General features: G+C 43.5%; 1 protein-coding gene across 2 annotated transcripts in view; it reads right to left on the reverse strand.

The window, feature by feature from the left end:
* Nucleotides 1-26,491, reverse strand: part of LOC116973364 (fibronectin type III domain-containing protein 4-like) — a 219,743-nt gene that overhangs the window by 163,373 nt on the left and 29,879 nt on the right. The window contains exon 1 of one of the 2 annotated variants that reach the window (XM_033021352.1): nt 24,940-25,543. The exons of the other annotated variant lie outside the window; for it this stretch is intronic. Within the exon in view, the coding sequence (XP_032877243.1) occupies nt 24,940-25,015 (76 nt within the window). The 5' untranslated portion in view covers nt 25,016-25,543. Of the gene's footprint in view, nt 1-24,939; nt 25,544-26,491 lie in introns of those variants that run through there. 2 annotated transcript variants of the gene reach the window in all.

Here is a 26,491-nt window from a genome sequence, read left to right on the forward strand (position 1 = left end):
CTTGAACTTGAACTTGCATTTGTTGCTGTGTGAGTTATCCTCGCAAAACTCTTGTAGGAATCACAGCACAGAAGAAAGTTACCTGGAGCATCGCAGTGAACTGGAATCATTTACTTTAGCCCAGTCTTTCAAGCCTTTCTTTCTTTTAAAATACGTATTCAACTTTATTAAAGTATATGACTGTGATTGCTTATCCCTTTCCAGCAAAACATCCTTTCTGTGTGGTGCAGATTCTTTCATTTTACCCATTGTTTGGCAATAACCCAATATCCCGTTATTACTGTCAAACATCAGAGACAATAATTCATCCTTTCCAAAGCCCTCAATTAGATTTGCCCTTAATCTTTACTGGCACTGAACAAATCTATCCAAGCCTGCTGTACAACTGCAACCTCTTCTTCCTAATTCCAATCTGAATAGGTTATGGCATTTTGCACCCAATGTGTTGGGGAGTCCATGACCCCGGAATCCAGCAGATGTTGCCCAGATGATTTTCCATGCACGCTATCACAAGAATATCATACGATGGAAACATATACTGACAGGCCTTTTATTTAAAACTGACGGCTATGGGTTGGGCTTCAAAGTCTCAGAAGGCAGGCATCGAGGCAGGAAGATGAGAATTATTTTGCTTTAATTGAATGATCAAGTTCACTCTTAATTATTGTTCTGAATATTTACTATATTTCCTTTTGTGAAGTACAATAACTAAATAATGTGCAAACATTCTCATTCTATTCTCAGATAATGGTGAATCTTTGTAATTCTTTAACCTGGAAAGTTATTGGAGGCAAGTATTTTAAGAAGCTGATACATTTTGAAAGATGAGGAAACTGGAGGCCTATGGGGGAACTGGCACAAAACAGATGAGGCCTGCTTCAAGTCAGCTATCATCTTCTTGAAAGGCAAGGGCAAGCTAGAGGAGCCGAGTGTCCTATGCATGCTCCTATTTTCTTGGATTCCTACTTTCATATAATCCTACAAGTTAAATTTTGCCCAATTTGGCCCTTACGTGAACTCAATTTTCAAAGCATTTCCAGAACATTGTGACTGTGCCAGACTGTTTGATAAATGCCTATCCGCTGCTCAAGACTAGCAGGCCCTGAGCAGCAACACAGTTTGGGCAGCAGTTCCCAAGCTCAGCCACTGGCATCACCGGATGGCCTTTCAACAGCCTGCCGTTCTCTGAGGCCTTGAACAATTCTTAATATCTCTGATAACCAATTACATTGTTTAAATAAATAAGTTATATAACTTAAATTCATCTTAAACTACTGGAAATTAATTATAAACATTACCAGAAAGAAAAGTAAACAATGCATTTTCATATATACGCTAGTACGTCCAGCAGTGGGAAAGAAGGTCAAAGAAACAAGTAGATGCACGTCAGAAATGAGCTGCCCGTGAGTAAAAGCTCTCTGACAGTTCTCTACTTATTAGCCCACTGTGTCGTCAAACTGCCTTTAAAATTCTGAGGACATGGACATGTGAAGAGCATGCATCCAATTCACACCATGTGAGGCTCCTATTACATCATTAAATCAGGGGTGTTGAGCAATACCTTCTGGGGGCAGAGGAAGAAGAAGGGGCCTCCAACTAGGGCTACAAATCCCACTTCCCCAATCCACAACATGCCTCCATCACTGAAGAATATGTTGTCCAGATTCTGGCTCCTCCATGAACTGTGCACCCACTGAGGCTAATCAAAATCATCCTTGATTCAAAAGATCTCCCACTGCTGAAGACACACAAAAAAAATCAAAGCACATAAAAGATGAAGAACGGGGTTAAAGATGCTAAATACCCGGTACACTTACGATTGGTCAGTTCGTCACCATGCTGAAATTTCTATGTGACAATATGACCACCATAGTACTGAGTGAATGATCTGAGATTAACAATTTCCCCATCTGGACTAGGATCAAACAAGATTGCATTATTGCCTCCATCTTGTTCACTATTAATCCAGTTCATCATTCACCCCATTAGCAATAACTTATTTCCTGTATCAGCATCCATTACCAACTGGTCAGGAAACTTTTTAATTTTGGTTAAAACACTACAGGCATCATCAGTTCATGGATAACTACTGCATAATGGCTCCTTCTGCACAGGATTTACAAGTGACGTGTGATTTCTTGAATGCTTCATATTGAAAATCAGTAGGATCAAAATAATGGTCCTTGGCCAACCTCCCAGTTGAGCATTTGCTGCACCATCCATGTTGGTGGCTTTGAAATGCCTGGAGTTCACCTTTTCTGATGAGCTCTCGTTGAGGATAATGTCTAGCACTGATCCAATTATGCAATGGCGTTTTCTTCAAGGTGTGACAACATGTCTTCCAAAGCTGTGACTTCCAAAGTCAATGAAGGTCCTGGTTTACAGGACTGTAATACTGACTACCTTTCTCTACTACTGTGAATTTTAGTCCATCTATCAACACCACTATAAAACACTATAAATCCACTATCTTCCATGAATTGTAGCAGAGGGATAAAATGAGAGGACCAGTTGACCATTGTAATCATCCTTGTGAAAATTGCATCCGCGAGCATCGAGGACTTGCTCGTCCAGTTCAATTGTCCCAGTGTTGTTTAGGCCAGTGCTTTAAAGGCAGCCATATGTAAAGTTACAGACACATTCAGGTCCCCCTCAAGCACAGAGGCATTGATTTCTCAGTGTAGCAAAAGCTGGTCTATCAAGGCACATGCAATTTTAAGGCCCCTTGAATCAATATGGAGGTGGAACAGCGATGTTAGAAACAGAATGGAACTAGCCAGGGGCTTCAAAACCTACTCACCCAAACAACAACATGCCCCACTACCAAAGAGTTTTCCCAATAAAATCCAGCTCCTAGTCTAATGGGTGCTATTAATGATTCACAGAGATAATTGCTAGCAAAACAATGAAGAAATAAAGGCCCACCCCAGATCTGAATACAATCAAAACATTTCTGAGAGTGTTTGATTACACTTGTGGGAAGTCTAAAATAAGGAGTTTGTTTCCATTTTATTATCGAGGAAAGTGGATAGTCAGTCAATTGGAAATAGTGTTAAAATTATTGAAGTGCACTTGTTTCCACTGAAATATGCAGCACTGATAACATTTAGCATTCAGAGCACGTTTCAGTTGTCTAATTCAGTTATCTCTATAGGTTTCTGAACAAATATAGGATATTGATTAAAATGCACCAATCATTTTTCCCTTACAGATGGACTGTAGCTTTCACTAAGGTTTTGTCATTAGGAAAAGGTTAAAGTGCATATTTACACATTTGTGGATCAAAGAATATGTCCTGATTTCAACATGCAGGTAGACTGGAAAAATCAGGTTGGTACTGGACCCCAAGAAAGGGACTTTGTAGAGTGCCTTTGAGATGGATTCTTTGAACTGCTTGTATTGGAGCCTACCAGTGAGAAGGCAATTCTGGATTTAGTGTTATGTAATGAACCGGATTTGATAAAGGACCTCGAGGTGAATGAGCCATTAGGAGGCAGTGACCAAAACATGGTCAGGTTGAATCTACAATTGGAGAGGGAGAAGAGTAGATCGGAGGTGTCAGTGTTGCAGTTGAATAAAGGGGACTATGGGGCCATGAGGGAGGTGCTGGCCAAAGTTGACTGGAAAGATCCACTAGCAGGGATGACAGTTGGACAAAAATGGCAGGCGTTTCTAGGAATAATACAGAAGGTGCAGGATCAGTTCATTCCTACGAGGAAGAAAGATTCCAAGGGGAAAAAGGACGACCATGGCTGACAAGGGAAGTCAGGGACAGTATAAAAATTAAAGCGAAGAAGTCCAACGTAGCAAAGGTGAACGGGAAGCAAGAGGATTGGGTAATGTTTAAAGAACAACAGAAGATAACCAAAAAGACAATACGGGGAGAAAATATGAGGTACGAAGGTAAGCTAGGCAAGAATATAAAGCAGGATAGTAAAAGCTTCTTTAGGTATGTGAAGAGGAAAAAAATAGTTAAGACCAAAGTTGGACCCTTGAAAACAGAAAAAGGTGAATTTATAATGGGGAACAAGGAAATGGCAGATGAGTTGAACAGGTACTTTGGATCTGTCTTCACTAAGGAGGACACAAACAATCTTCCTGATATAGTAGTGGCCAGAGGATCTGGGGTGACAGAGGAACTAAAGGAAATCCACATTAGGCAGGAAATGGTGTTGGATAAACTGATGGGACAGAAGGCTGATAAATCCCCAGGGCCTGATGGTTTGCATCCCAGGGTACTTAAGGAAGTGGCTCTAGAAATCGTGGATGCATTGGTGATAATTTTCCAATGTTCTATAGACTCAGGATCAGTTCCTGTGTATTGGAGGGTAGCTAATGCTATCCCACTTTTTAAGAAAGGCGGGAGAGAGAAAACGGAGAATTATAGACCGGTTAGCCTGACATCGGTGGTGGGGAAGATGCTGGAGTCAATTATAAAAGATGAGATAACCGCACATTTGGATAGCAGTAACAGGATCGGTCCGAGTCAGCATGGATTTACAAAGGGGAAATCATGCTTGACTAATCTTCTGGAATTTTTTGAAGATCGGAATTTTTTGTAACTCGGAAAATGGACAAGGGAGAGCCAGTGGATGTAGTGTGCCTGGACTTTCAGAAAGCATTTGATAAGGTCCCACATAGGAGATTAGTGGGCAAAATTATGGCACATGGTATTGGGGGTAGAGTGCTGACATGGATAGAGAAGTGGTTGGCAAACAGGAAACAAAGAGTAGGGATTAACGGGTCCCTTTCAGAATGGCAGGCAGTGACTAGTGGGGTACCGCAAGGCTCGGTGCTGGGACCGCAGCTATTTACAATATACATCAATGATTTGGATGAAGGGATTCAAAGTAAAATTAGCAAATTTGCAGATGACACCAAGCTGGGTGGCAGTGTGAACTGTGTGGAGGATGCTATGAGAACGCAGGGTGACTTGGACAGGTTGGGGGAGTGGGCAGATGCATGGCAGATGATGTTTAATGCAGATAAATGTGAGGTTATCCACTTTGGTAGCAAAAACAGGAAGGCAGATTACTATCTAAATGGTGTCAAGTTGGGAAAAGGAGAAGTACAACAAGATCTGGGGGTCCTTGTACATCAGTCTATGAAAGTAAGCATGCAGGTACAGCAGGCAGTGAAGAAAGCGAATGGCATGTTGGCCTTTATAACAAGAGGAATCGAATATAGGAGCAAATAGGTTCTTCTGCAGTTGTACAGAGCCCTAGTGAGACCACACCTGGAGTATTGTGTGCAGTGTTGGTCCCCTAATTTGAGGAAGGACATTCTTGCTATTGAGGGAGTGCAGCGTAGGTTTACAAGGTTAATTCCCGGGATGGCGGAAGTCAAATGTTGAGAGAATGGAGCAGCTGGGCTTGTACACTGGAGTTTAGAAGGATGAGAGGGCATCTCATTGAAACATATAAGATTGTTAAGGGCTTGGACACAATAGAGGCATGAAACATGTTCCCGGTGTTGGGGGAGTCCAGAACCAGGGGCCACAGTTTAAGAATAAGGAGTAAGCCATTTAGAACGGAGACGAGGAAACACTTTTTCTCACTGAGAGTGGTGAGTCTGTGGAATTCTCTGCCTCAGAGGGCGGTGGAGGCAGGTTCTCTGGATGCTTTCAAGAGAGAGCTAGATAGGGCTCTTAAAAATAGCGGAGTCGGGGGATATGGGGAGAAGGCAGGAACGGGGTACTGATTGGGGATGATCAGCCATGATCACATTGAATGGTGGTGCTGGCTCGAAGGGCCAATTGGCCTGGTCCTGCACCTATTGCCTATTGTCTATTGTCATGCCATTCGCTTTCTTCACTGCCTGCTGTACCTGCATGCTTACTTTCATTGACTGATGAACCCCCAGATCCCGTTGTACTTGCCCTTTTTCCATCTTGACACAATTTAGATAGTAATCTGTTTTCTTGGTTTTGCTACCAAAGTGGATAACCTCACATTTATCCACATGGATAGATGTCCCTAATCTTGTGGCACCCTGGTAGTCCTGACTGCACACTGAAGAGTATCCTTGTTCTAAATTGTGTCAGCCAGGGATGCCAGTGCTGAACCAGTGCTCCCAGAAATAAGCAAATAAGCAAACCACTTCTGTCAGGACCCAGTGTGTACTGTACTTGAATGTCCAAAATTTACCATCTACAAGAATTGAATTGAATTGATTGAATTGAATACATTTTATTAGCCAAGTATGTATACATACAGGAATTTGCCTTGCTGCTTTGCTCGCACTAACAAGACAATTAAAAATAAAACATTATAATTTAAACATGTGAAGAATGAAATAAAAAAACACAGCAAAAGGATGCTACAGACTTTTGGGTGTTGAGTAGAGCTACTGCTTGTGGAAAAAAAGCTGTTTTTATGCCTGGCTGTGGCAGCATTAACAGTTTGGAGTCGCCTTCCAGAGGAAAGTGCTTCAAAGAGTTTGTGGCCAGGGTAAGAGGGATCAGAGATAATCTTGCCCGCTCGCTTCCTGGCCCTTGCACTGTACAATTCGTCGATAGGGGGAAGGTTGCAGCCAACAACCTTCTTGGCTGATCGAACGATGCGCTGCAGACTCCGGATGTCATGCTTGGTGGCTGAGCCAAACCAGACCATGAAGGAGAAGGTGTGAACAGACACTATGATGGCAGTATAAACATGGACCATCATTGCCTGTGTCAGATTGTGTTGCCTCTACTGCTGCAGGAAGTACATCCTCTGTTGGTCCTTTTTATAACCATATGACCATAAAACAATTTCAGCACGGAAACAGGCCATCTCGGCCCTTCTAGTCGGTGCCGAACACTTAGTCCCATCTCCCCTAGTCCCATCTACCTGTACTCAGACCATAACCCTCCATTCCTTTCCCTTCCATATACCTATCCAATTTATTTTTCAATGATAAAAACCAACCTGCCTTCACCACTTCCACTGGAAGCTCATTCCACACAGCTACCACTCTCTGAGTAAAGAAGTTCCCCCTCATGTTGCCCCTAAACTTTTGTCCCTTAATTCTCAAATCATGTCCTTGTGTTTGAATCTTCCCTACTCTCAGTGGAAACAGCTTATTCACGTCAACTTTGTCTATCGCTCTCATCATTTTAAAGACCTCTATCAAGTCCCCCCTTAACCTTCTGCGCTCCAAAGAATAAAAACCTATCTTGTTCAACCTTTCTCTGTAACTTAGGTGCTGAAACCCAGGCAACATTCTAGTAAATCTCCTCTGTACTCTCTCTATTTTGTTGACATCTTTCCTATAATTTGGCGACCAGATTTGTCCTGCCAAGATGTAGCACCTCACACTTATCAGCATTAAACCCCATCTGCCATCTTTCAGCCCACTCTTCCAAATGGCCTAAATCTCTCTGTAGACTTTGAAAATCTACTTCATTATCCAGAACACTACCTATCTTAGTATCATTTGCATACTTACTAATCCAATTTACCACACCATCATCCAGATCATTGATGTACATGACAAACAACAGTGGACCCAACACAGATCCCTGAGGCATCCCACTAGTCACCGGCCTCCAACCTGACAAACAGTTTTCCACCATTACTCTCTGTTATCTCCCATTCAGCCACTGTTGAATCCATCTTGCTACTCCATTATTAATACCCAACAATTGAACCTTCTTAACCAACCTTCCATGTGGAACCTTGTCAAAGGCCTTACTAAAGTCCATGTAGACAACATCCACCGCTTTACCCTTATCAATTTCCCTAGTAACCTCTTCACAAAATTCAAGAAGATTAGTCAAACATGATCTTCTAGGCACAAATCCATGTTGACTGTTCCTAATCAGACCCTGTTTATCCAGATGATTATATATATTATCTCTAAGTATCCTTTCCATTAATTCGCCCACCAATGATGTCAAACTAACAAGTCTATAATAGCTAGGTTTACTCTTAGAAACCTTTTTAAACAATGGAACAACATGCGAAGTACGCCAATCCTCCAGCACCATTCCCATTTCTAATGACATTTGAAATATTTCTGTCATAGCCCCTGCTATTTCTACACTAACTTCCCTCAATGTCCTAGGGAATATCGTCCCAGGACCTGGAGACTTATCCACTTTTATATTTTTCAAAAGAGTCAGTACTTCCTCTTCTTTGATCCTCATAGTTTCCATAGCTACTCTACTTGTTTCCCTTACCTCACATAATTCAATATCCTTCTCCTTGGTGAATACCGAAGAAAAAAAAACGTTCAATATCTCCCCCATCTCTTTTGGCTCTGCAGTTAGCTGTCCACTCTGACCAATTTGATCCCTCGTTATCCTTTTGCTATTAATATAGCTGTAGAAACCCTTTGGATTTACTTTCACCTTACTTGCCAAAGCAACCTCATATCTTCTTTTAGCTTTTCTAATTTCTTTCATAAGATTATTTTTACATTCTTTATACTCCTCATTTACTCCATGCTGCCTATAATTATTGTAGATATCTCTCTTTTTCCGAACCAAGCGTCCAATTTCCCTTGAAAACCATGGCTCTTTCCAATTTTTACTCTTTCCTTTCAACCGAACAGGGACATAAAGATTCTGTACTCTTAAATTTTTGCCTTTAAATGTCCTCCATTTCTCTACTACATTCTTCCCATAAAACAAAATGTCCCAATTCACTCCTTTTAAATCATTTTGCATCTCCTCAAAGTTCGTCTTTCTCCAATCAAAAATCTCAACCCTTTTTGACTGTGTAGTTGATGGTGGCCTCCCATTTAAGGTCCCTGGAGATGATGGCATGCAGACTTCCTCAGATTTCCCTACCTAATACCATTCTCATTGAATGGTAGCCTATAGTTTCGAAAGGAAGGTCAAGGTCTTTATTTATCTGCTGCCAAATGGCAGGAGTCAGCACAGTGTTCCCCATCCTCTCGGACAAATTTCTGCCATCTAATAATGAGTTCAATTACACATATGCCGACATGAATATATTTAGGCAGCAATAAATTTAACAAAGTGTTTTAATGAAAAAAGGCCAATTTCAAGTCAGCAAGTACTTGCACACTGACGGAGCTGGAAAGTGCTGACTGTGAATTTGTTGAAAAGCAACAATCAATCAACATTGTCAGCGTTCCTCTCTAGAGCTGGACAGATTGGTTCACTTTCAGTTCAGTAGGATAATGTCAAGCTGGTTGATTCCTCTTTGGTCCATGCATTGATATCACGGATGATAATGGGGTCACTGTGAATTCAAGCTGGTCTGGGCCTGCATTCGTCATCTCACTTAGACAAACTTTTAGTGGTTTCTCTAACGATCTCTGTCTCCAGACCAAGCATTTTTGACAGCTGCTCAAGTGGTGTAACAAAACTGGACCTTAGGTCGTCTCCATTTAGAATAAATGTTACATTAATAAGAACTAAACAAAATGAACATGTTTATTGCATTTACAATAGAAAATTGAGTTTTTCTAAAACCACATTCCCTTAATTCTCTTAAGGTCACCCAACAAATAATTAGTAAGAGGAACTGCAGATGCTGGTTTACATCGAAGATAGGCACAAAATGCTGGAGTAACTCAGTGGGTGATGTTTCGTGTCTAAAGATGGATCTCGACTCAAAACCACCTATTCCTTCGATCCAGAGATGCTGTCAGTCCCGCTGAGTTACTCCAGCATTTGTTTCTATCAACAAATATTTGGGTTCTTTTAATATAATTGAGGCTGCTTTCTCTAATGATGCTTTGAAATTCCTGCAAGGATGAAGAGAAAATTACCATCTAATTAGAGGGAAGGAACCCCTACCGCCAGACTTCCTCCCATTTGGACCAGCCCTTGAAATTCCAGTCGGCCGAGGTTATGGGCTGTTCTCACCTGCCCAACTCTATCCTGCACGCAGGCACATAAATCATCCTTGTCATTCCCAAAAGATCCATGGGAAGCAGTAGCACCTTCCTCCCTGGTTTGGTGGCAAAACTCTTAATGGACAAAATGAAGGACCCATGAGAGGCAATATTCCTGTCAGGCTATGCAGACAAAACTATCTCAGCGATTTTAGATGGGCTATGGCTGTTCAAAAGTGGATTCCATTCTATGAAAGTTTTCAAGGACAGACTATACTCCAGTCATTGCAGGGCCCAAGCTTCTGAAACCTGACACATTCTATTAGTTTAGTTTTAGTTTAGTTTAGTGATAAAACATAAAAACAGGCCATTAAATTGTTCTTTATTAGCCAAGGAACTTGTGTACCCAAGGAACTGTGAAATTCTTTTTCTGCATGCAGATCAGTAAGATTATTGCCATACAATCCCTGATTAAATACAGAATGCATTGAACAGCCCACTGAGTCCATATGCTAGAGTCGCCAGGTTTTGCCACAATTTTCAAAGTCCTCATTCAAACTTTTCCATGTAAAATTGAATTATTTTATTCATCCAGTTCTTTACAACTTTTGCAATGACATGCAGGGCACATTGGCTACTATTTAATTAAAATTCAGTGATTCATTAATTTTAATGCCCATTAGGTGATTGCTGGAGGTTCAATAATGGGCGAACTCAGTGTGTAGGTCATTACTTGCTTGATAGTACATTCAGCTCACATTCAACTGTTAATTAAAGTAACCATGTGTTTGATCTTTCTTTCAGCACAGTCACAGAAATCCTTGACTTCCCAGCAGCTTGCTGAATTCTGGAAACGATGAACAATCGCCTCTTATGTTCACAGCTGAATTTCTGATAGTTGCACAAGTACAGTGAAACTCAAAACAGCGGAAAAGCAAGCCATTTTAAAAATCTATATTGGATTAATAAAAATATTTATCAAATTGCTGTGGGTAGGGATACGGCATTCCCTATGCCATGATACTCTAAAGTAAGCCTTTTATACCAACAAAATGACACAACCATGGCATGCAGTTTGCTTATCACCACAACAGATCAACATCGGACCTCGACCCGAAACGTCACCCATTCCTTTTCTCCAGAGATGCTGCCTGTCCTGCTGAGTTATGCCAGCTTTTTGTGTCTAACAGAGGATGCAATCTCAATGTCTCTCTACACTGGACTGGACTGGACTGGACTGGACCACAAAAACAGGCACGTCAGGTTCTGCTGTTCATTGACTACAGCTCAGTGTTTTATATCATCATCCCTTCCAAACATTGTTAAACTCAGGGAATTTGGTCTCTGCTAATCCCTATGAAATTGGATTCTTGACTTCCTCATTGGCCGACCTCACTCAGTGCAAATTGACACAACACCTCCTTCTCGCTGGCACCAGCACAGAGGCACCTCAAGGTTGTCCTGCCTGCCCACTCCTGTCCAGTCCAGTGCTCTACCAAGTCTATACCCATGAATATGTAACTAGGCATGGCTAGAATGTGTGGACATTTTAAAATTTGCTGACGATGGCACCGTTGTTAGACGAGTAACGGGTAATGACGAATTAGAATTCAGGAGGGAGATTGATAATCTGATTGAATGATGTCAGGGCAATAATCTTGCTCTCAATGTTAGCAAGACCAAGAAGCGGATTGTTGCCTTTAGGCAGAGAAAGCCAGGAATCCAGGAATCTGTCCTCATTGGCAGTACAGTGGTGAAGAGTGTCTACAGCTTTAGCATCCTGGGTGTGCATATCCCTGAAGATCTGCCCTTGCCTTAGCATATTGATATTGATATTGATGTATTATTGCTACATGTTCTGAGATACAGTTGTATTTGCATGCTATCCAGTCAAATCATGCTGAATATAGACACAAAATAATAATAATAATAATAAATTTTATTTATGGGCGCCTTTCAAGAGTCTCAAGGACACCTTACAAAAATTTAGCAGGTAGAGGAAAAACATGTAAGGGGAATGAAATAAATAGTAGAGACATGACTAGTACACAAAGTAAAGACATAATTCAATACAAAACACAATATGAGGCAATTAATGCACAGATGAAAAGGGAGGGGGACGTGGGGCTAAGGATAGGCAGAGGTGAAGAGATGGGTCTTGAGGCGGGACTGGAAGATGGTGAGGGACACGGAATTGCGGATCAGTTGGGGGAGGGAGTTCCAGAACCTGGGAGCTGCCCTGGAGAAGGCTCTGTCCCCAAAACTGCGGAGGTTGGACTTGTGGATGGAGAGGAGACCGGCTGATGTGGATCTGAGGGACCATGAGGGTTGGTAGGGGGAGAGGAGGTCAGTGAGATATGGGGGGGGGGGGGGCAGATGGTGGAGGGCTTTGTAGGTGAGGATCAGGATTTTGTAGTTGATCCGGTGGGAGATGGGAAGCCAGTGAAGTTGTTTGAGGACTGGAGTGATGTGATGCCAGGATTTGGTGTGGGTGATGAGTCGGGCGGCTGCGTTCTGGACCAGTTGGAGTCGGTTGATGTAGGTGGAGCTGATGCCAAGGAGAAGTGAGTTGCAGCAGTCCAGTCGGGAGGAGATGAAGGCATGGATGAGTCTTTCAGCAGCGGGAGGTGTGAGAGAGGGTCTGAGTTTGGCGATGTTGCAGAGATGAAAGAAGGAGGTTTTAATGACATGACGGATGTGAGGCTCAAGGGAGAGGGTGGAATCAAAGATCACGCCAAGGTTGCGGGCCTGGGGAGATGGGGAGACAGTGGTGCCGTCGATGGTGAGAGTGGGGTTATTGATTTTGCTGAGTGTGGCTGGAGCCTATGAGGAGGAATTCTGTCTTATCGCTGTTGAGTTTGAGGAAATTATGTTGCATCCAGGTTTTTATAGCTGACAAACAGGAGTTGATATGGGAGAGGGGGGGATTTGGTGCCAAGGTAGGTCTGGGTGTCATCAGCGTAACAGTGGAAGTCCAGGTTGAAGTGGCGGAGTATCTGACCAAGGGGGAGGATGTAGATGATGAAGAGGAGGGGGCCGAGTACGGAGCCTTGGGGAATGCCTTGAGTGACTGTGGCTGTAGCAGAGGTGTGGTTGTGGAGAGAGATGAAGTGGGATCTGTTGGAAAGGTAGGAACGGAGCCAGCTGAGTGCAGAGCCTTCAATGCCGAGGTCTTTGAGTCTGGTGAGCAGGATGTTATGGTTCACTGTATCGAAGGCTGCGCTCAGGTCGAGGAGGATGAGGATGTTGAGGGATCCAGTGTCAGCAGAGGTGAGGAGGTCGTTGAGGACTTTGAGGAGAGCAGTTTCTGTGCTATGGAGGGGGCGAAAGCTAGATTGGAGGGGTTCAAGTAGGTTATACGCAAGGAGGTGGGAATGAAGTTGCGACGCAACGATACGCTCCAGGGTTTTTGAAAGAAAGGGGAGGTTTGAGATTGGGCGGTAGTTAATGAGAGAGGAGGGATCAAGACCAGGTTTCTTTAAGATTGGTGTAACAGCAGCAGTTTTGAAAGCGGAGGGGACAATTCCTTGGGACAATGAGGAGTTGAAGAGATTAGTGAGGTAGGGGCAGAGAATGGGGAGGCAGGACTAGAGTAATGCTAGAGTAACTCAATGGGACAGTCAGCATCTCTGGATAGATTAATGGGTGACGTTTTGGGTCAGCCAGTTGAGGGGTGGAGAATGAAAGAAATTGATACAAAAGCCTTCTGCTGAATTCTCCATCCCTAAAACTAACATCAGGATCCTGCTCCATTCTCACAATAGCTCAAGTTATTTACCTGTCCGTTGCCCAAGTTGCTGCACATAAATGATGCTGAAGGGGTGGAGATTGGAGCGCTGTTCTATTTCCCTTTTACCTTGACGCTGTCTCCAATGAAGAGTCAGTAATGGACACTGAGGACAGGAGGCACGATGACCTATTTTCATAACTAAATGGTGGGCAATTTGGTAAATTCTCTCTGCACCACATTAAGCAGTTGATATTCTTGAATCAGTTTAAATTTTGATAGTATATATATTGGAGAGCTCAGCCTTACTAAGATCTTGGTCTGTCCAATTCAAACACAGCAGCATGTGTTTTTCATCCCTGGACAGTCCTAGGAGGAACAAGGTATGTCTGGGGTAGACAAAAAAGCTGGAGAAACTCAGCGGGTGAGGCAGCATCTATGGAACGAAGGCATAGATGACGTTTCGGGTTGAGACCCTTCTTCAGACTGATGGGGGGGGGGGGGGGCAATAAGAAAGGAAAAGGTGGAGACAGTAGGCTGTGGGAGAGCTGGGAAGGGGAGAGGAAGGAGGGAGAAAGCAAGGACTACCTGAACTTGGAGAAGTCAATGTTCATACCGCTGGAGTGTAAACTGCCCAAGTGAAATATGAGGTGCTGCTCCTCCAATTCGTGGTGGGACTCACTCTGGCCATGGAGGAGGCCCAGGACAGAAAGGTCGGATTCGGAATGGGGAGTTGAAATGCTGGGCCACCGGGAGATCAGGTTGGTTGGTGCGAACCGAGCGGAGGTGTTGGGTGAAGCAATCGCCAAGCCTTCCCCTCCCCTTCCCAGCTCTCCCACAGCCTTCTGTCTCCGCCTCTTCCTTTCTTCTTCCTGCCCCCCCCCCCCCACAAACATCCACATCAGTCTGAAGAAGGGTCTCGACCCGAAACGTCTCCTATTCATTCACTCCATAGATGCTGCCTCACCTGCTGAGTTTCTCCAGCTTTTTTGTCAACTTTCGATTTTTCCAGTATCTGCAGTTCTATCGTAAACAGGTCTAGGAGGCTCTGAATGCAAAATCACCCCAACCCAAACATGGGTCTGGAATTATTGTATCAAATAACTAGAAATCCATGGCCAGCAATCCCAACCTTAGGGAAATATATTTTGAGTGTGCAATGTTATGCTGAATTGTTCATAGGCCTTTATGAAAGTTGCTTAATCTCCTGGGTCTTTTATTGACTGCGCATTACAGCTAGCAAAGATTAAGAAAAGCGTTGCATTTATATGGTTCTCCACAACATCAGGAATATACCAAGTGTTTCATAACGAGTGGATTATTGCATCTTAGAATACGGTCTTAACACATCAAAGATGGCAGCTGGCATTTGACGGCATGATCCTCCAACTTCAAAAGAAATAGACAAATGAATAAATGTTCATCTTTTAGTGTCACTTGAGGAATGAGATTTGCTCATGAAGAATGCCATGGGACCATTTTAATATGTGCCAGTCTTTTGGCAATATCTATTAAGTGCATTGAGACGCAGACACGGAGCAACATTTGGGTGGCATTATAAGTATAAATGAAAGTGACCACCATACTCATTTTCTGAGAAAGGAGACAGAAAATATACCGGTTGGATCCAATGCTTTAGAGTTAGCTAAATACTCTATTTTAGGGCAAAGAGAGCATTTTGTCTGGAGTACACTAGCAGTCTTCATCAATTCCAATGCTATCTGGTGTGTAGCAGTCCCAGGGTAAAGCCTGTTAGCTCAGCTTCCACAATGTGAACTTACTTTGCTTGTTGTAATGCAGATGCCACACAAAACGGAGATAGGTGTGCGCAAAGAAAATCTAAGCCAAATCACTTGCTAACTGGAGAGAACAGGGAGATTCTGCAACAATCTATTCATATCAAGAATTTTCCATTTATCGTACATAGTGTAGCTGAAGCATTACTGGTGCTTTGTCTAATACAAACAGCAGAAGCAGCCTGCATCAGACATCGTCAATCACCATCAACTATCAAGGCAATACATGTTCAATGTTACATATATCAAATACATAGTTACATGAGAAACAAAGGTTTCTGAAACTCTCTTATGACATCACATAACACAATTTTCCTCCACATATTCTATTTTCCTGCTTCATCTTCTTTTTCAAGCTGGTTAAGGGGTTGAAATTCCCTGTAAAAGTAAAAGGGCAGAAAATATACCGGTTGGATCCAATGCTTTAAAGGTGGCGCACTGAATTGCTGCCTTACAGCGCCGGAGACCCGGGTTTGATCCTGACTATGGGTGCTGTCTGTATGGAGTTTGTACAATCTCCCGTGACTGCATGGGTTTTCTCCCAGATCCTCGGTTTCCACCCACACTCCAAAGACGTACAGGTATGCAAGCTAATTGGCTTGGTGTATATGTAAATTGTCCCTAGTGTGTGTTGGATAGCGTTAATGTGCAGGGATCACTGGTCGGAGCAGACTTGGTGAGCCGAAGGGCTGATTTCCGCACCGTATCTCTAAACTGAACTAAACTAAAGGAGGGGGAAAAATATCTTGTACTTCGCATACAAGTGCGCGTCATAGGAAAAGAATGAGGCCTGAAATTCCAATGAAAATTGCTGGCCTGAGGAGAATTATAAGAATTCACTAGTCCCAAATAAAACAGTAGCTTCTTCTGCAAGAAAGCAACACATATTCTTCTGCTGTTATCCTTTAAGGGCCTGTCCCACTTGGTGATTTTTTCGGAGACTGCCGGAGTCATATCAGTGTCGCCAAAAGATTTTGATCATTTCAAAATCCAGCGGCGACAAAAAGAATATTGCGACACTTGAAAAAACACCGCGCATCATACGTCAACATGCCGCGTCACTGCCGCATCACGCCGCAAATTTTTCGGTTACCTGATACGTCAGACAATGATGCCAGCAGTCGTCGAAAAAAAATCGGCAAGTGGGACAAGCCCTTTATTCAGCATCACCGACCTACTTGCTCTCTGAAACCAGCCCCTTAAACAACGTAATTCATGTCTTAGTATAACCCTTTCTTTAAGATTAATTTGGGCATCTGTATCTAAAATAACCTTATTGAAATCTACCTACAATTTTACACCATGTCACAAACATTTTGTTTTCAAGGAGGAAGCATGCGTTTATCATTTCTCTTATATGTTTCCAGGGTTACAATCCAATCATGTTCATTATTTTCAAACAAATCACCTTGTGTGCAACTTCATAAAGAATGAACGACATTGATTTGGATCACATTTAATTCATTTACAGATGGAGACCATTTGTTAGGCTAGCATTAATCATGCATCCCTAATCACTCCTGGAAAGGGGTGATATACTGCGTTTTGAACCGCTGCAGTCTTTCTAGTGATGCAGTGGAGAGAGTGCTCCCATGGCTCTGTTAGAAAGGGGATTCCTGGAGTTCGAACCTATGTTGATGAAGGGATGGTGATACATCTTCAAATTACAGGTGTGTGATTTGAGGAACAACTTGATGATTGTGCCTTTTCCACACATCTGTTGCCAGACCTTTCTGATAAATGAAGTTGAGATTTGGTAAGTGCTGTTGAAAGTTTGCCAATTTGCTGCTATACATTTTATAGAAGGTACAGGCGGCTGTACCTCCAAAGAAAATAAGTTTGCCAAAAACATTTTTCAGAGTTGACAACAGCCTTTTGACTCAACCTTTTCACCTACAAGGGAGCTTCAAGAAGCACTGACTCAATAAGGCAACTAATATCACCAACGACCCACAACGCCCTGACCACACTCTCATCCCATTGTTACTATAAGGAGAGAGTATAGGAGCATGATAATTGTTACATCGAGGTTCAAAAACAGCTTCTTTCATCAGCCATCAGGCTCTTGAACCACTGTACGCAATCCTATCACAACTTTACTCAGCACCAAATGATTGTGCAAGTTTGCACTATGTACATCAGCTTGTACTATTATGGCATAGGTTCATTGATAATGGTTTAGCTGATAATTTATTGTATTGTTGCTCATTGTGTATTTATTATTGTGTTATTGCATTTAATGTACTTGTAAAGTTGCAGCAAGTAGGAATGTTATTGTTCCTGTCCCAATGTATTTGACTCTTGACTTCAACAAAATGATGCTTGAATAGGCCCTCGGCTGTTGCTCATTATAATTTTCCTGATACACAGAAAATAAGTTGTGAGAATATGGCCATTATAAAAAGGGCAATATTTAATCTCCCATTTATTTATCTCACTTTACAAAGTAATTAACCTCCAAGTTAATTAAATAATCTGAGAAAGTAGATGTTATTCAAATAAATTACCATGAACAAACTAACTTCTACCAAATCTACAAATAAAACATATACAAAAATTGGTGCAGATTTGAATTAGTAGACGGTATTCTAATTTTGCAAGCAACAGTACAAAATTTTTTTTTAATTACCACAGTCATTTCAATTCAGTCTTCACATCACAATTTCAGATTTCTTCTAAATTTTACATGTATTTGCTTTTTGCCAATCTTGGGTGAACTGTATTCTACAATGAACCATGAGAAATTTGCAATATTGGCAATCTACCACATAAAAAATGTTATTTTAAAAATCTCCAAAAGGTATTAAGGTGATATTGTGGTATCACCTTAATACCTTAATCACCCCATGAATCACACCTTAATCACCCCATGAAGCAATCTGCTAGTCTCATGTATTAAAAGTCTTTCTCGAGAAAAGACTCCATACATAACGCACCACATGGGGATTTGGGATTGTACAGATCGGTCAGTGCAACATGCGGGGTGCAACAGACTGCCATTTGCAGGACTAGATTTACCTCACCTGGTCAGCTCCTTGACTTTCTGAAGAATTCGACACGCAGGTCCGGGACAACTATAGGACAGAAACACAATCACCTTCCCCACTTGCAATAAGCAGAGCTTCGCTGATGCAAGGTATAACACATCTGAAGAAGGGTCGCGACCTAAAATGTCACCTATCTTTATTCTCCAGTGGACAGTGCCTGACCAAGTTTTAGAGATACAGCATGGAAACAGGCCCTTGAGCCAACTGAGTCTATGCGACCATCAACCACCGGTTCATACTAGTTATCGCAATACACACGGGGGGCTTTTTATAGAGGCCAATTAACCTGCATACCTGCACGTCTTTGGGATGTGGGAGGAAACCGGAGCACTCGTAGGAAACCCACACGGTCACGGGGAGAACGTGCAAATTCCACACGGACAAGGTCAGGATCGAACCGGGGTTTCTGGCGTTGTGAGGCAGCAGTAGCTCTACCGCAGCGCCATTGTGCCGCCCTACTCCGCCACTTTGTGTCTTTCTTTGGTGAACCAGCATCAGCAGTTTCCCGTCATTACAACACACGGGACATGTGCTATACTTTCAGGTATAAGAACAGCGCCGTGTACCGAAGCGGCGACACGACAAGTCAAAGTCAAATCCCAGCCTCTTCTGTTCCTTCGGCTTTTGCTGATTTTGCTGCCATCTGGGATGTTTTGCAAGCTCTCACTTGTGGAAACGTACAATAGAAAATACAGGCGATACACAACAGGTTCGGCTGCATCTGTGGAGATAAATTATGCCGATATTTCGACATAGTGATCTTTCATCGAAGCTCCCTAAACTTTAATCTTGCCCCTCTCTCGCCTGTCTTGCTGAGTGTTCCAGCATGTTCTGATTCTATGTGGAAGAAGGAACTGCAGATGCTGGTTTAAACCGAAGATAGACACAAAAAGCTGGAGTAACTCCGCGGAACAGGCAGCAACTTCTGAACAGGCTTCTTCAGTAGAAGAGCCTCGACCCGAAACATCTCCCATACCTTCTCTCCAGAGTTACTCCAGCATTTTGTATCTATGATTATTATTTCAAATTCATAGGATCTTCTTTGCTTTTTCAACCCATGCTGTCATTAATCAGAAGGGTGCTATTGCCGAAAGAAAATGTCACACAGTGAGTATTAAGGCTGTGGACGAACCTATTCTAGCAATAAAACAAGGGGCCGGATCCAGTCGAAACACAGAAGCATTTTATTTTATCGGAATAAGAAGGCGAAGTGACAGAGCGCGGGAGAAGCGAACACTGGTTCATGTGTGCGTGTAAACTCGCAATTCATTTTTACTGCGACGTTCCTCTTGAGAGTCCCTCCATTAACAAATGTCAATGACTTAATTCTTGGCTTGTATCGATCTGATTCTGGCATAGAATCAATTCCAGAGAGCTGCAGAAATACGTTCCGTGCATCCACATGGGCAGCCGACGATGCTGAAAATATAACCACCCATGAAGGGACAAGCACTTGGGGAGGAAATAAACGTCAGATTAACGACTACACTTCGAGCCTTGGTCAAGATCGATCGAGGCGTTGCACAGTATTGCAGTATCACGATCCGAAATTAGCGGCACAGTTAAATGTGGTGACCCAAAATAGCATTAGTCCAGGTGAAGAATACATCCTAGACTCACTAAATGCCTCTGTAGATTTACTCTAGGAGCACTCATACTACCGCGAGTATTATAAATTCAGTCTGTGGACACATTGTTGCAAATAAGAGTAGAACAGTGATTTGACACAATCTTCCGTTTGTGCGCCGCTATATTAGAAACACAAGTCCCAGGAGATAGCTCGTGCCCTCGTAAAGTCTACCAAAAAATGCTGATTGCGGCGATGTTTCAATTCCCAACTTGACAACGTTTAGAGATTTGTCAAGACATTTCGGGGGATTTTAGTGCCTACGTTCGATATGTTTTATTTTATGAGAAGGAAGGATAGGAAAAAGTACATCTCGCTTAAGTTTAACAACAGTGGAAGAAAAGTGAATGGTATTTTGAATCAAACCTCCAGTTTTATTAGATCTTCTGCGATAAACGTTTACAGCAACAACAGTAGCTTGACGCCTAAGACCCTGTCCCACTTTCCCGAGTTACTCACGAATTCTCACGAGTTTTCCCCTTGATTCAAACTCCGAGATGCCAGCCGTAGGTACTCGGGGCTATTTTTTTAAACTCGTGGACATTTTTCAACATGCTGAAAAAACGTCCCGACTTACCCGATGCCCCGAGTACCTACGGCTGGCATTACGAGCCCTACGAAATATCTACGGACTCCTACGGACATTCTCCGAGTTTGAAGCAAGGGGAAAACTCGGGAGAATCCGTGAGTAACTCTGGAAAGTGAGACAGGGGCTTAGGCGTCAAGCTCCTGTAGTTGCTTCACACGTAACGCGTAGCCTGAGGAAGTTACGAGCTGACATAGAGAACGAGTCCGAGTAGGCACTGCGGGTCAGTATCACTGCGCGTTTAGTAACGGCAGATTTAGTGAAATATATTACTGTACCAGTTTATCAAATTACTCCTTGCCGTCCTCTGAAATAACATAATGAAGTTCTGAGTTATATCAAACCGCTGCAAATAAGCATAAAACCCAATGGTAATTTCAAGTCAAGCTCAACGCAATCACCAAGGTTCGAAGATAGGCACAAAATGCTGGAGTAACTCAGCGCGACAGGCAGCATCTCTGGATAGAAAGAATGTGTGGCTTTTCGGGTCGAGACCCTTCTTCACACTCATGACCAAGGTTCATCCTGCAATCAAACCTGCCCATTTGTCTTCTCCACCAGCAGAGGCTTCTACCTAAACTAGGAGAGCTGCCCAATGCAAGTCAAGCTACTGTTGGAGTTGTGGTTATCACGGAGTCATATAAACCAGTGGCTATCCCAAAATTCCCCATCCCCTGGAAATGTCCTGTCGGCTGGTCCTCGAGTTAGTGGCATTTAGTTAGGTGGAAGGGATGTGGATGGAGCTTTGAATCCACAGCATTAACTCAGGACTTCATTAAATCCCACGGTATCAGGTCAAATATGGGCAAGGGAATGCCCTACTGACTATCATTCGCATTAGACGATGAAGCAGTACTTTCTCCTTGTTGATGGAACGTTAGTAAGCTACATGGGAGCATAATCTGTGACCACACTGTCACGGTATTACGAAACAAGCTGGCTGAGCGCCGAGGAACAGAACTACTGTAGTGGATATCTATTAAGTAGTGACAGGACCAGAATGCGAATTAACCTTGCCTTCAACAATATACCCCTCACAGATGACTCTTAGGGTTATAATTTGTGGACAGATCCTCCGCACAGTCCCTGGAGAGCCAAAGTTCCGTCTTCACATTGAACTCTCCTCTATTATGTCGTGTGCTACCATCATACTGCAAAAATTATCAGCGCAGCTCTAACCTGGACATCCCAGAGGTGCTATAAGCTATTATCACTAATAGAATTGCACTTCCTACAATCTATAACTTCGTAGCGCAGCTAACACTCATTCCTCCATTCGCATTGCCGGAGGATCAACCGTAGTTCAACAAGAAGTCTAGAGTATGCCAAGACTTACATACCAATGATGAGAAGAACTACCTCATTTGTCACCAATGTCCACAACTTACAATGATTTCAAAAATATATTCTGCATGCACTTCACAACATGTGATTTATATTTCCCCTAGTAGCTATTAATCGATATAGGCATTTTCTTTTTTTTCATATAGTTTTATTAGCAGGATAAATTGGAATCTCGTGATACATTGATCAGCTCTCTCTATTTAAGCCTTTAGGTCTATGATTTGTAGACAGACCATCCAAAGTTTGCATTAATTGTCACACATGTTAGCTTTAAGGATTTGAGTATAGGAGCAGGGAGGTTCTACTGCAGTTGTACAGGGTCTTGGTGAGACCACACCTGGAGTATTGCGTACAATTTTGGTCTCCTAATCTGAGGAAAGACATTCTTGCCATAGAGGGAGTACAGAGAAGGTTCACCAGACTGATTCCTGGGATATCAGGACTTTCATATGAAGAAAGACTGGATAGACTCGGCTTGTACTCGCTAGAATTAGAAAATTGAGGGGGATCTTATAGAAACTTACAAAATTCTTAAGGGGTTGGACAGGCTAGATGCAGGAAGATTGTTCCCGATGTTGGGGAAGTCCAGAACAAGGGGTCCCAGTTTAAGGATAAGGGGGAAATCTTTTAGGACCGAGATGAGAAAAACATTTTTCACACAGAGAGTGGTGAATCTCTGGAATTCTCTGCCACAGAAGGTAGTTGAGGCCAGTTCATTGGCTATATTTAAGAGGGAGTTAGATGTGGCCCGTGTGGCTAAATGGATCAGGGGTATGGAGAGAAGGCAGGTACAGGATACTGAGTTGGATGATCAGCCATGATCATATTGAATGGCGGCGCAGGCTCGAAGGGCCGAATGGCCTACTCCTACTATTTTCTATGTTTCTATGTTTCTATGAATGACCGTCACATATCTCAGTCCTGAATAAAGGACACTGTAAAAAAAGTAAGATGAACATGGAATTATTAAAGGAATTCAGATTATTCAATCCACTTCCAAACGCTAAATCACACTGTTAAAACTCATTAGATAAACGTGCCACTGGAGGGGCAATCGTTGAACCTGGTTTTAAATAATGGGTAAAACACGTCATCCGCTGCGTGAAGCTGGCCCTTTAAAGTAATGTGGAAGCAAATACCCATGTCACATGTGCTCAATCACAACACTGTTGAATACTGAATTTCCACTCCCTCTAAGATATTTTCATCCTTTTCCTAACACCTGTTGGCCTTGCTACATTAAACATTTCCGCTGACCGATAGAATTTAGCAATTACATTTGATCAATACTGTGCTGGAATTTATTTTCTCTAAAATTTGGTGCTAACCATTTTATTTATTCCAAACATGCATTTTCATTTCCCTTCTCACCCCACCCCGGCTATCTTGTGTTTTATAATCACTCTTTATGGCCAATGTCACTGCAGTACACTGACTGTTCGGGAGGATGGGTCTACCGACGTCTACTCTCACGTCCTTGGGATGAACTTGACAAACAGTGTTTGTTGGAGAACAGTCGGCTTCACTCATACCCTCTTGCTCGATACAATTTTGCCCCCATAGATGTGACTCAAAATTTGACGAACTGTGCGTATAAAGCATGACCTATTTTCTACGAATGTAAATTAATTCATAATTATACGAACAATATTCAGAACTTTTGTTATCTAACAAGCAACTCCAAGTCCCAAGCTGCAATTTTGGTACTTGGTTGAAGCAACAGTCATTACAATGGGTAAGTGAAGAGCATATTTCATCCATATTATTTTCAATTACTCTGATAATTAATTAAACTTTTTGGCAGGCATCTTCTTCTAAATACACATCGCTACACATGTATGTCATTGCTTATTAAAGAGGTGATATATAAGTCGACGGTGACGATGCAAAATGACGCCCCGTTCTGCTTTTGAGGCTTCATCGGTTCGCGCTCAGTGAAAAGTGTTGGTAATGCCCGTGCTGGACATCATGACCAACACGGGAGCATAAACCACCATATCTTTCTCCTTCTTCTACCGTGTTGCAGTCACGTTGTATGAAGCCGGAGAATGAAATCCTCCTGAAATGTCTATGCTCATCTCGCTACCTTCGCGGATGGTTTCCTGACCTTCTCAGACTTTGCAACACTGCTGTTTTCCCCCGTTATCTCTCAGCCTTTACTCCCCAGCCTATCCCTTAACCACCTGCTTATTCTTGCTCCTTCACTTTCTATCTGATGTTAGACCACCCGCACTCTTCCACCGCCACACAGTTGCTTCGTTCATCCCTCCTCATCGACCTTTAAAGTTCTCCTATGGCCGGATTTCCCCAGCCCCTAATAAAGTCTCAATCTGAAGAAGGGTCCCGACCCGAAAAGTCGTCTGTCCATCCCGCCATCAGATGCTGCAGAGATACTCCAGCACTTTGTGTTTCGTTCACGATTCTAGCGTCTGCAGTTTCTTGTATCCCCTAATAATCTCGTTCCCTAACCCTATATCACCCCTTACTTTCCAGCCTCCAAGCAATCTTCCACTGGCTTCCCTTCCTTTTACACTCCCTGTCGCTTCCTCCGTTATCAGCGGACTCATGGCTGTTCCCATCTCAATTTCACTTCAAAGTTGCCGCTTCACTCGCCGGTTATTCTGCTCAACACCGGTTGCTGCATCTTTCCATCTGTCCGCGGGTCACGGGATTACTTCCTGGTCTCTTTTAACTGCCCTCTTCTTGTCCGTAATTCTGTCTCCCCTATCCCCACCCCAACCACCATACCCCCTGCTGTTATTTCCATTGCACTGGAAGGACCGTTCAGCCGAGCCCTGGCCGAGGTACAAGTAATTACGCGGCGACCTGACAGGCCACTCCACTCCACTCCGCTCCACACACTCCTCGCTGAGCCGTTGGCGCAGTTCTCCGACCTACTCCCCCCACCCCCCCCCCCCACTCCCCCAGGTCACTGAACCCGGCTTACATTCATCTGGAGGAGCAGGGCATGCATTCCCGCGAAAGATGATGTTTTTAAGCCAAAGACATTAGAACCCACTTACTTGCTGTCACCAGGCGGAATTCACAGCTGAACAACACCAGCATTGCGGAGTTCAAGTACAAAGGGAAATGTGCCATCCCGAATAGTCCCAGTAAAATACACACGATTTGTCCAACGGCTCCAAGCGACACATGAAAACAATCCTAGCGCGGGGTCTACGAGCAGATCTCGGGAGAGAGAAGACGATAAATAATTCTCTTGCTGTCTCCCATTGAGTCCGATGACAGGTTCTCAATCCCTGGGCTCGGGGTGGGCGCACGGCAGTCGAGGTTGGGTGGAAAGTTCGCCAGGATGGGAGACGTTCAGGGGGTAGAGAGAGGGGAAAAACTACCTCTCTGCGATCAGGTCTCACCATTCACAAATGACATGGTGCTGGGCGGCGGATCCAGAGAGCGGCGGCGGGCGGGGGGGTCGCTCAACGCAGGCCGACTCATTCACGTGGGAGCGGGCGCACTGCGAGGGATCTCTCGCCTTGTCGTTCGGGAATAAAAAGACGACCCTTTTCCGCTTCGAGAGAGGTAATAAAGATAAGCCCGTCTCCTCAGCGAGAACTGAAACTTCCTCCGTAACGTGAGGGAAAAGACGGGGGTCGGATAAGCCCGCCCGCCGCTGGCAGCGATTGGTTTAGTGGGAAGAGTTGTCTCCAGTGAGCGCTCACTGACGGCTTTGGCTTGGGCTGATGCCACCGCAGTGATCAGCTGGCGGGGCGGCGGAGGGAGGGAGGGAGGGCGGCAAGACTGGGAGACGGAGGGAGGGAGGACGGCCGAGAGAGGGAGGGAGGGAGGGCTGCATTCCAGTCGACATTGAGCATTGGCATCAGGCAAATTGGTAATCGAATTGGTAGTTGAATCAGGGGGAGAGTGAGAGATAATTTAAGATTGGCGGTACAGTTAAAAACTGTACAGTTAACGCAGCCACACCAGCACCAGTAACGTTTTGAAATGAAAGTGAGATAAATAAACTTAAACCGCCGTTGGCGTTGTTAAGAGCCATGCCAGATGAGAAGCTGCCGATCCAATATGATAGGGCATTTTGATGGAAATTCCAGAGTGAGCTGTTTAGAGAAATGCTTCAATGGCGTACCTGTAACCCCCTCCCCTCCCCTCCCCTTCCCCCCCCCCCTCCCCTCCCCTCCCCTCCCCTATCCGCAAAAAAAACTGTCGTGCCCGAGTGTGAAACCAACATCTAATATCACCCAGATCTAATCCGGCTGGAATGATCTGAAACTGACCCTTCATCAAAGTCAAAAGTCAAAGTCAAAGTATCCTTTATTGTCATTCAGACCTTTCGGTCTGAACGAAATTTTGTTGCCTTGCAGTCATACATATAATAACATAACAAAACACACAATAAACACAAATTTAACATCCACCACAGTGAGTTCACCAGCCACCTCCTCACTGTGATGGAAGGCAAAAGTCTTAAAGTATTTGTCTCTTCCCTCCTTGCTCTCCCTCTTCACTGAGGCGATCCAGGCCTCCGATGTTGTGACCCCACCGGGTGAGGGTGATCATTGCAGATCTGTTCCATTGAAACACGAAGGGTTTATTATA

This window comes from Amblyraja radiata, chromosome 5, assembly GCF_010909765.2.
Source record: "Amblyraja radiata isolate CabotCenter1 chromosome 5, sAmbRad1.1.pri, whole genome shotgun sequence".
Taxonomy (NCBI): domain Eukaryota; kingdom Metazoa; phylum Chordata; class Chondrichthyes; order Rajiformes; family Rajidae; genus Amblyraja; species Amblyraja radiata.